The sequence below is a fragment of the Nicotiana tomentosiformis genome, chromosome 4, assembly GCF_000390325.3.
Source record: "Nicotiana tomentosiformis chromosome 4, ASM39032v3, whole genome shotgun sequence".
NCBI classification, from domain to species: Eukaryota; Viridiplantae; Streptophyta; class Magnoliopsida; order Solanales; family Solanaceae; genus Nicotiana; species Nicotiana tomentosiformis.
Genome location: NC_090815.1, coordinates 90,251,936 through 90,263,269, shown reverse-complemented (window position 1 = coordinate 90,263,269; position 11,334 = coordinate 90,251,936). Strand labels below are relative to the sequence as shown.

At 36.7% G+C, this 11,334-nt stretch overlaps 1 protein-coding gene across 1 annotated transcript; it reads left to right on the top strand.

The window, feature by feature from the left end:
• The first annotated feature begins 1,078 nt into the window (after positions 1 to 1,078).
• LOC104108984 (PH, RCC1 and FYVE domains-containing protein 1) lies at positions 1,079 to 9,936 on the top strand. The gene is made up of 9 exons (XM_009618151.4): positions 1,079 to 1,652; positions 2,729 to 2,815; positions 4,620 to 4,709; positions 4,849 to 4,935; positions 5,029 to 5,148; positions 6,120 to 8,228; positions 8,322 to 8,468; positions 8,724 to 9,262; positions 9,497 to 9,936. The coding sequence occupies exons 1-9, from the start codon at positions 1,605 to 1,607 to the stop codon at positions 9,654 to 9,656; spliced, it is 3,387 nt and encodes a 1,128-aa protein (XP_009616446.1). The 5' UTR covers positions 1,079 to 1,604; the 3' UTR covers positions 9,657 to 9,936.
• The last annotated feature ends 1,398 nt before the right edge of the window (positions 9,937 to 11,334 follow it).

The window sequence follows — 11,334 nt, the reverse complement described above, 5'->3', positions numbered from 1 at the left end:
AGCACGCTTATGAATAATGAAATTTCTCTTGATTTATGAATTTGACTTGGATTATTGAAATTGTGAGTCTTTTATTTAATTAATATTTTATTTTTCTTCAATTACAATATTTTAATGCTAATTTTTTTCTCTTTAATATTTAACAAATAGTGAGATAAAATGAAATGAGGCAATAATAAGATAAACCATTCGTTCATTCGTATCTTTGTTGCAGTTGAAAGATCATACTATGCACATGTTCTTAGCCAACGAAGTGGAAAAAAATTGTATCACTCTTATATATGCATTAAGACAAACTCATTTGATTTTACGTTCATGTTAGTAATGACTTGATTTTATGACGTCAAACAAGTGGTCCTTCAAATTATTTTTTTCCCTAAAGATTTGCTGAAACTTTAAATTCTTTATTATGTATTTCAAATCTGGCATATTTAGTTTCGCCTTCTGCATATACTAAACTTAAACTAATGTTACATTAAATTTATATAATTATCTAAATAAAAAATAATATTTTTCTCTTATCACATGTCAACTGAACATTTAAGGGCCACTTATACTTTTCATTCCTTTTTTTTTTTTTTTCAAATTCTAAATTTTAAAATGAAAAAATAGACTAATAAATAGTAAGATTTGATGAAATGTGACTTGTACTTTTAATAACATTTGTGATAGCAATAGTACTTCTAAAAAAATAAAACAATATCCTAGAATATTCTAAGTGATGATAAAGTAATCAATTCAAAGTTGACTATTTTTATTGGAGTAATATTCATGTAGCAATTAGAAAAAGGTCATTTTTTCATATAAAAATCAAATGCTAAATTTGACTAATGAACTCAGAAATTCCTGATCAAAAGAAGTATTCTAGCATTCAAAGAAAAATAATTGTACAGTTAATGTGAAGTGTAGAAATTATAAGTTTGAGGGGCATGAAAGAAACATTTTGTTCTAATCAGAACTTAAATTCTAACTTTTGTTTTTTATGGGGTGTGAAACTGTGAATTGTCTAGTTTCTGGTAAAACTGTTAAAAAAGAAAAAAGAAAAAAAAGCATTGGAAATGCCTTTCCTTTTTCTCCTCAGAGAATTTGCTTGCTTTTTGTGTTCTTACTTTGACCCTCTCTGTACTTACGCGGACACCACCTCCTTCTTCTTCTTCAACAATCTCTTTCTCTCTCTCTCTCTCTCTCTCTCTCACACACACACACACACACAATTCTTCTTACGTTTTGTCAAAATTTTCACTCCGCCGGCGCCGGTAACCGCTCCACTAGCGGCGCCACATTTCTCCGGCCACTGGAAAACGGCCGGAAGAGTTGTTGAAAATACAAAACCACGACGATTATTGTTTTGACTTAGACGACTTTTGTTTGACTTGAAGCATTGACCGGTGAAAGCCTGTAGGTGGTGGAGTTGTTCAGATCTGTGAGGATTTAATTCCTAGGTTTTGATGTTTTAAAGGTTGGAGAGTTTTTTGAAAGAATTTTGAAGTGTGGATGGTAGTGTACGGACGGAGGAGGGCGGTGGTCGTCGGAGTAGATGATGAGCGGAGGAAGGTGGGGGAGGTGGCGGTGGTGGTGTAAAATTGCTTGTTCTTTCACATGGAATGGCAGATCTTGTTAGCTATGGTGATGCCCACCGTGATATTGACCAGGTCACCCTTTACTTTTATTATGTTATTTTAGTTTTTATTATCAGTTTGAAGATCTTTTTGACCTTTTTCATTTGTTTGGGTACTTTAAAACACAGTAATGTAGATGTAGTCTTAGAGGATAAAAAAAGCTTCTTTACTAGAAGCAGATTACAATTTGACAAAGCTTTGATTAAACCTTCTTCTTTCGGTGCCTTATTAGAAGTAATTATCAGTATTGATCTCAGCTAGTTTGGGATTGAAGCTAACTTGATTGATTGATTCATGATTGATTGTACTTTGAAGTAAGATAGGTTGTTTGGAGATTTTGGGGAGCGGGTTGGCAGTGTGGCAGAGAAGAAATTTTGTAGGTCCAAATGTATCTGTCTGTGCTTGTCGATGCTAATTCTGAGTTGTTAATGTTTTTGAGGTTGAGAATTTAGAGTGGGGCTGTACTTTAAAGACAGGACTTAAAGCATTGGACTCAGGAAGGATGTTATTGGGTTATTCACCAAGATGACCCTATTCACATTTCCATGGTTCAAATTTACCAGCTTTATGTATAGTTCAGGGCCTTAGTTGGGTGTATTAAGAAGCAGTAACACTTATCTTACTCCGATCATTACCATTTGGTTGAAAAATAAATGTTAGACCGCAATCAGTATTTCCACCGTTTTTTAGAAGGTAACATACTATTTCCACTGGAATTGCGAAAGATATCCATAAATTAGTTGCATATAGAAAGTCTAGGACATGTGTGATCCGTTAAGATGTGATTCTTCTATTTATCAGCTACTATTCCGAAAGGAGATAAAAGTTCTGATTGCAAAACTGTTGGAAGTTAGTGGCACAATCTCGCATATCACTAGTTTACTTGTTGTAAATTAGTGGCTGAAGCATGTGATTACTTATTAAAAGATAATTCTTTTGATATGTTAGTGTTTAAAAGATAGATTTTCGTGTAACTCTCTTTTATTAGAAAAAACTCATTTATTCATTTAACTCTTGCCCTAACTAGTTCTAGTCATACATCCCAATGCATTATGATCTTGTTCCAGAAGAAATGTCTTCTCTAGACTCATTTCTCTTACCATTGGCAGGCATTAATTGCTTTAAAGAAAGGAGCTCAACTGTTGAAATATGGCCGCAAAGGGAAGCCCAAGTTCTATCCATTTAGACTTTCTAATGTAAGTTGGCATTAGCATGGGTACACTTTTTAGTTATGAGGGCTTTATGAAGTAATACTGCTGAGTGTGTAGATTTAGAGGTGTGTCATGCTTACTATATTGCATTTTATCGAGCTTGAGCGTCACTATGATCTTATGATTCTCTTGATGCTGTACAGTGTTTTTAATTCAATAACAAGTCTCCTGCTATGTTATATTAGTATTTCCTGTGAACTTTCTACTTCTATTTTGATTCAATGAATCAGTATAGACAAATGTTGGAACTTTAAGCAGTATGGTCCGATTGTTCATAAGATATTTGGTTCTGTAGGTTATTTGTCTTAAGCCTCGATGAACAATGTTGTAGGTAGTTGTGAAGCTAGTAGTACTTGTGGGTGAGTTTTGTATGTGTAACTATAATTGGATAAACCAGCAGTAACATTTTCAAAGGGATTTCAAATAGTAAAACTAAATCCTAGGAAAAGCAGAGAAAAGTCTTAGTTTTAGGTTTCTTAATTACCTCAATACTTATATGAATTATACCTTTTTATGCTCTTTAATTTTTTTACTAATAATTATCTTGTCTCAAAAACTTCTATGCCCACACGTGTTCCCTACCCACAACTTAATCTGGAAGCGGTTGCTTTCGTGCTCTTTTTTCCGTTACTACATCAGCTGATATATTGTGACAGTCTTGACAGACAAATTCAACATCAAATAAAGGTCTGAACTTTCATGAAAACCAGTAATATGTTCATCTTTCAGTTCATGGAATGGGAACTCTGACTAATCTAAATGAAATCTGGTCGATGTGCTTGCATGGGTCATGTCACAGTATACTTAAAACTTTTTTGTTTGTCAAACTATTTAATTTCTATGGCGAGAAAGAATCTAGAAGGTAATAGAATATGTGGGAGGAGATATTGTTGGAACCCCATATTCTTTCAGTAGAGTTAGATATAGAGACGACATTCTCACAATAGTTGGATATAGAGACAGCTATTTTTTTTCTATAAAATAAAGAGAGTTGGATGTATAGACAGAAAATACTGGCATAATGTGATGTGAAAGGATAAGAATTTGCATTAACTAAGATTGATTAAAACATGTAAACAATATGTGCTATAAGCGTTCCAAATTAGTCAAAAGAGCATTTCAATTGATACTGAATGATTTTTAAAAGGTCAGATTTTGGTTCACAATTTGGTAGGGGACTAGTGAATTGTGGTAATTTGACTTCTGAGAACGACGACATCTTCTGTTTATCTTTAAAATTAAAATTTAGTCCCAGAATGTTCTTGATCCCGTATAGTATGGTAACATCGGTCATATTTTACATGAAGAAAGAAAAAGAAGAAATGGTGGATAGCTTTCCCCCTTCCATGTTAAACCATTGACCTTATTTATTCTTCTGCTGCAACTTTTATCCATCATCCATTGAGGATTTGTTTAGTCTTTTAAGTGACGAGGGTCAATATACATAAAAGGCACCCTTTTGAGAGGAGCTTCCTCTGAATTTTTCTAGTATATTTTGGGTTTACTCAACATAGTCGAGAAAACATTGAACTTTTTAGAACCTTTGCACGTGCTCATGTTGTGTTGCTAAAGATGTGCTTAAGGCCTTAAGGCAGGTGCAATATAAGCTTGGCACTTTGTTTGTTTAGGTGGCACTCCAGTATTGGTACCATGAGCTCTTCCTCTGCACGGGTTTTTCACTAAAATGCGTCTTTAGTTGTTGCTCTGCCTCGGCAATTCTTGGTTCTTCTTTTTGCTTTTTGTCTTTGAGAACACTGTGCTCATGTTAGTCTTTATGGGAAATTTTCAGGATGAATCGTCTCTAGTTTGGATCTCTAGCAGTGGTGAAAAGAGTTTAAAGTTAGCTTCGGTGTCTAGAATCATTCCCGGGCAAAGAACTGTGAGATTATCTTCATCCATTTTCTCTACTGAATAAATTTTGCTTTTCATTTATGTAGAATACTTTACTCGAAATAATGTTGAAATGTTCCACAAATGGGATTAGCTCTTAAATCTTACCTGTGCTTTTAACTTACCAGGCTGTTTTTCGACGATATCTTCGTCCTGAAAAGGACTACTTGTCCTTCTCGCTCATATATAATTACGGAAAAAGATCCCTCGATCTGGTTAGTGATATAGACCTAAGTTTACCCTTTAATGTGACTATGTAGTTCATTTTCTGGTTTTCGTTGAGTTACACATGTATCTTGTTATTTCAGATTTGTAAGGATAAGGTCGAGGCAGAGTTCTGGATCACTGGTTTGAAAGCTTTGATATCTTCTGGACAAGGTGGGCGCTCAAAGGTTGATGGTTGGAGTGATGGAGGCCTCTACTTTGATGTAAAATTTACCTTCCTAGTTGCTTCTTTGTCTAATTATAAGAGTGGTTTACCCTATTTCTTGTTTAATTCGTATACTAAAGGATAGAGTATTGAGAACTGATAATTCTTATTGACCTTGAATCGTTTTCTTGTGCATGATTCTGATTGGTATATTTAATATGAACTGCAAGTAATATTTCCATTCTGGTCTATAGTTCACTACCTTAGACTGTCATCTGCCAGTTTTTCATAACACCAGTCGCTGAATATTAGTCATTCTTTTTTTTTTTGTGGACACAACATCTCATTATAACATGGTATAGAATCTACCTAATAACCAATCATATGTATAAAAATATAAGATAGCAGCTCTCTACTGATTGCCAAATAGCAATGAATGCCATTGTCTAGTTCTCGATTTGGGTTTTGTCTTGGCAAACTGACTGGCAACTGGTTGTGTTTATCTGTTTCTTTGGTTTGATGTTTATGCTAGCTTGTGATGATGTGTTCAGCATGAGATGTTCCTGCACAAAATTATAATAATATCTAAGAAGTGACACTTGACAGAGATAGTGATATGTGTGAGGTGTGAGCAATGAAATGATTAATATTATATAGATTGTTGCTTTGAATCTCGTATTTGCAATCCTGATGAGGAATATGTTTGATTTGTATTACAACAACAACAATAACAAATAGTGTAATCCCACAAGTGGGGTATGGGGAGAGTAGTGTGTACGCAAACCTTATCCCCTACCTTGTGAAGGTAGAGAGGCTGTTTAATTTGTATTGGTATTAATTAATGACTTGAATTGATTTCATCTCATCAGATATTGATCCTCAATGCCCCCCCTCCCTTCAAAAAAAAGAAAAACGATCGCAGTCTCCTTCAGTCGATTAGTGTTTTAGTACTCCGTTTGGGTGCATTAGACTTGCAACTAATATCAAACTTCTAATGTCCTCTACAATCTGAACTGAACTATTTTGCAGGATAGTCGAGATTTGACATCAAATAGTCCAAGTTCTAGTTCTGTTAGTGCTACAAAAGAAATTAGCTCTCCAGACGCTTCCTTAAGTTCCAACCCCAATACTTCTCCTAAGAGCTATCAACCTTATAGTTTTGTGCAGTCTGAAAGGTCACATGTAGCTTTGGATCAAGCAAATATGCAAAACATTCAAGCCAAAGGATCTGCTTCAGACGTGTTCCGAGTTAGTGTTTCCAGTGCCCCTAGTACTTCTAGTCATGGTTCTGCACCAGATGATTGTGATGCTTTGGGCGATGTTTATATATGGGGTGAGGTAATATGTGATAACATTGTCAAGGTTGGACCTGAAAAAAACTCCAGTTCAGTGAGCACAAGGGCAGATGTGCTTCTTCCAAGACCACTCGAATCCAATGTAGTTTTAGATGTTCATCATATAGCTTGTGGGGTCAAGCATGCTGCCCTTGTCACCAGACAAGGTGAACTCTTTACATGGGGTGAAGAATCTGGTGGCCGGCTTGGCCACGGTGTTGGGAAAGATGTCACTCAACCTCGGTTTGTTGAATCCTTGTCCTTTTGCAGTGTTGACTTTGTTGCATGTGGTGAGTTTCACACCTGTGCTGTTACAATGGCTGGTGAACTATATACATGGGGGGATGGCACACACAATGCTGGGCTTCTTGGTAATGGCACTGATGTCAGTCACTGGATACCAAAGAGAATTTCAGGCCCTCTGGAAGGACTTCAAGTTGCAGCAGTAACTTGTGGTCCATGGCATACTGCTTTAATAACATCAACTGGGCAGCTCTTCACATTTGGAGATGGAACATTTGGTGTTTTAGGCCATGGTGATAGAGAAAATATATTGTTTCCTCGAGAGGTCAAGTCCCTGTCAGGCCTGAGGACAATTGCCGTTGCATGTGGAGTGTGGCATACTGCTGCTGTAGTTGAAGTTATCGTCACACAGTCTAGTGCTAGTGTTTCATCTGGAAAATTATTTACTTGGGGAGATGGAGACAAAAGTCGTCTTGGACATGGTGATAAAGAACCTCGGCTGGAGCCTACTTGTGTGCCTGCACTTATTGATTACAATTTTCACAAGATTGCTTGTGGGCATAGTTTAACCGTCTGCTTGACCACATCTGGTCACGTCTTTACAATGGGAAGTACCGTGTATGGACAACTTGGAAATCCTTACTCTGATGGGAAGTTACCTTGCCTGGTAGAAGACAAACTTTCTGGTGAAATTGTCGAAGATATTGCTTCTGGTTCATACCATGTGGCTGTGTTGACGTCCAAAAATGAGGTTTATACGTGGGGAAAAGGAGCCAATGGGAGGTTAGGTCATGGGGATGTAGAGGACCGGAAAGCCCCTACTTTGGTTGAAGCGTTGAAGGACAGACATGTGAAATATATTGCTTGTGGTTCTAATTACAGTGCTGCAATATGTCTTCACAAATGGGTTTCTGGTGCTGAGCAGTCTCAGTGTTCAGCCTGTAGACAGGCTTTTGGGTTCACAAGGAAAAGGCACAATTGCTACAACTGCGGACTTGTGCATTGCCATGCATGTACTTCAAGAAAAGCAATAAGGGCAGCATTGGCTCCAAATCCAAACAAACCGTATCGTGTATGTGATTCTTGTTTTACAAAACTGAGCAAGGTGGCTGAGATTGGAATCAATAACAGGAGAAGTGCTGGACCTCGCCTTTCCGGTGAGAACAAGGACCGGTTGGACAAGGCTGAGTTACGATCAGTGAAATCAGGAATGCCACCAAATCTTGATTTAATCAAGCAGCTAGATAGTAAAGCAGTCAAACAAGGTAAAAAAGCTGATACGTTTTCCTTGGGTCGTTCCTCTCAAGCTCCTTTGTTACAGCTGAAAGATGTAGTTTTGTCGACCGCTGGTGATCTGCGTTGGGCAGTTCCAAAACCAGTTATTACCCAATCGGGTGTTAGTTCCAGATCTGTATCACCTTTCTCTAGGAAGGCAAGTCCACCGCGTTCAGCCACACCAGTACCTACCACAGCAGGACTTTCGTTCTCCAAAAGTGTTGCTGATAGTTTGAAAAAGACCAATGAGCTTTTAAATCAGGAAGTTCATAAATTACGGGCCCAGGTATGTTAAGATCTCTGTAGGTGTTTTACGTTTTGCCTGAGTTATATGGTATTTCCTATTTCCTTCTAACTGATGTAATTTTCTGTGACTTAGGTCGAGAACCTGAGACATCGTTGTGAACTTCAGGAAATGGAGCTTCAGAAATCAACAAAAAAAGCCCAGGAAGCAATGGTTTTGGCGGCAGAGGAATCTGCTAAATGCAAAGCTGCAAAAGACGTTATAAAATCGCTGACGGCGCAGGTTTGCTCATACATTTCGTGTATTTTCACCCACACACAAAAAAATACATACTGTACATGTTTATGCATATGTATTTGTATATATATATGTATATATACACGCACACATATATGCATTCTTTTCAAATTGAAAAAATGCTGGTTCAAGTTTTCATTTAGGTCTATTGCTTAATGACCAATTCTCCCTTTGGACCCTTGTTTTTTTTTTGTGCTGAATGCAAAGGTGCTTCTTTCCTGTTATTTTCTCTTTTTACAGCTCAAAGACATGGCTGAAAGGTTGCCACCTGGGGCTTATGACGTAGAGAGCCTTAAACTAGCTTACCTACCAAATGGTGTGGACGTGAATGGCATTCACTATCCTGATGCAAATGGGGAACGCCATTCTAGATCTGATTCTGTCGCTAGCTCTTACATGGCCTCTCAAACCAGCATGGACTTAAGTACATTTGGAATGCAAAGCCCCAGCAAATCGCAAAGGGATTCTAGCAGCATTGAAGCTATTACAAGCAATCAAATTCTGACCCCCAATGGTATAGATGATCGAGCTGAAGTTAGACTGCCTAATGGCAGTGGGGCAGAGGTGCGCATCAATAGTGCCTCTGAAGCCGTTGATAATAATAAAGACTCTGGGCCTTTACAAGACAATGAAAATGGACTGCAACCAAGAAATTCTCTGCCTCCTGGCAATCCTAACCAAATTGAAGCTGAATGGATTGAGCAATACGAGCCTGGAGTGTATATAACACTCGTAGCTCTTCGAGATGGCACTAGAGATCTGAAACGTGTACGCTTCAGGTAATTGGCTTGATCACTTTTCGTGACTGATTTTGCTCAATTTACGAAAGATATAAAGTGGTCCTCGTACAAAGAATTTCACATTTGCTTTCTACAACACCATTGGAGAAAATGTTATATCCGATTTTTTTGGAAAAGTAGCTGTATTATCTATTGATCAATGTGTTTTATGCTCAGAAAACATTGCTTACAATGATTCTGATATAATAGTTCTTCTGTAATTGAATTCTACAGCCGCAGAAGATTCGGGGAGCACCAAGCAGAGACTTGGTGGTCGGAGAACCGGGAAAAAGTTTACGAGAGATATAATGTTCGTGGGTCAGACAAGTCATCCGTTACAGGCCAGGCTGCTCGGAAGTCTGAAGGGGCACTCTCTCCGTCTTCCCAAATTTAGCAATTCGTTTAGATATCTTTATTTTTAGCTTCTTTTCTTCTTCTTTTCTTTTTCTACTTTTTGGTAATGGTGGGTGCTGATTGCTCGTCAAATTATTAGGGGGGGAGAGCCAAAACCCTTCAACTTCCGTTCTGACCATATTCCACAAATTCCTCGACCTTTCTCTTTTGTGTTACTTTTTTGGTTCAATCTTAGTTCCTTGGGCGTCCCACCCCTTTTAATTATTTGTTGTATTGTAGTGTATATAATAGTATCAATCAATTATATTTGTTGCCTAGCAGGACCCGCCTCATTTCTCCTTTATTTTTGTTTGTCTTCTTTTAGGCCGACCTTACCTGTTGGGAATATACTTGGTGGGTCTGTTGTTATTGTTGTCGTCGTCTTTTAGGCTGAAAACTGATCCTATAAGCACAGACGGTAAAGAGTCTGAGAGTCGGATGGAAATGAATTTTGGAGAGATGATTTCCGTTATCTGTTTGGATGAGTTGGGATAAAAAGAGGGATATAATGCACTTTTAGACTTTTGCAAAGAAATGCTATCGAGCTATGAGATCATGGCGCTTATAATTAAAGAAGTTCAGTCATGAATTTATTCTCATGTAGGAGAGAAAGCACGCGTTGAACAAGTGCAAGTAACGTTAAATAGTGAATTTTTTAAAAAGATTAGGTCAACTATTATAGAAGCATTTATTAGTAGTGGGTACAATACTTTCAACTCAATCTGTTGCGCCAAATTCTACTTTTTTCATTTTCCCCATTTTTTCTAAGAGGTCATCCTACTACACGTGACAAGTTCTTAGTTGACTAGGCAATCACAATCCCTAAAACACCAGCGGAATGACCAGTCCAATGGCCGGTTTTTTGCTAAAAGCCTCGAGTTTGTCAGTTGATGGAACTTTGAAATAAAGTGATTGGTTGTCTTTGATTTGGACGTGATGAGACGATAAATTCATGCACGAGATTCATCATTATTTTATTTGTTTGTCATTGTGTTATAATAATGATGTTCGTCTAAAAGTTCTATTGCAGTAGAAGAAATCAATTGCTGAAACAGTGAAGAATTGTAGCAGCTGTAATAGCAGTTGAATTTATTGGATTACTTAAATTTTTCGACAATATAATTGTCTATGACACTGAATTGAATCACAAGCATCTCTATGCGCTATGTTTTTCATTGACTCTGTAAAATCACAAATTTTTGACCGGGTCATATGGTGTACTATTAATGTGTACTGAATTATATATATTATATATATACCAATCCGTAATTTTTTTTACAGATCGCCTAAAGGATAATTTAAGTTATACAACGCCTAATTCTTTCAAGATCCAGGATTTCAATTTGCATAGGATGAAAACCAAGTGTTGCTTGCAAGAGAAGAAGATATGTCAAAATTGACTAAGTTATATAATATAAAACAATAAAGATATAGTAGCACTTTCTCGGGTCCCAATTATTATTATTATTATTATTATTTTTATTTTTTATTTTTTTTATTTTTTATTTTATCCTTATTGTTCTAATTACTGGAGTATTAAATAATTAAATGAGACGTTTAAGAGAGTGATAAATGACAGTTCAGATAAATATTCTAGTGATTAAGGTTATTAGCTATTTTTCTTAAGTAATGAGTAATAATTTTGAGGATGATAAGACCGCAGTAATTTTGATACTTAT

What these genes read in the sequence shown, in the direction of transcription:
- LOC104108984 (XM_009618151.4), top strand. Translation starts at nt 1,605, where the DNA reads ATGGCAGATCTTGTTAGCTATGGTGATGCCCACCGTGATATTGACCAG. An exon ending in GAAAAAGATCCCTCGATCTG is followed by an intron (nt 4,936 to 5,028) that starts GTTAGTGATATA and finishes TTGTTATTTCAG; the next exon opens with ATTTGTAAGGATAAGGTCGA. An exon ending in TAAAATCGCTGACGGCGCAG is followed by an intron (nt 8,469 to 8,723) that starts GTTTGCTCATAC and finishes CTCTTTTTACAG; the next exon opens with CTCAAAGACATGGCTGAAAG.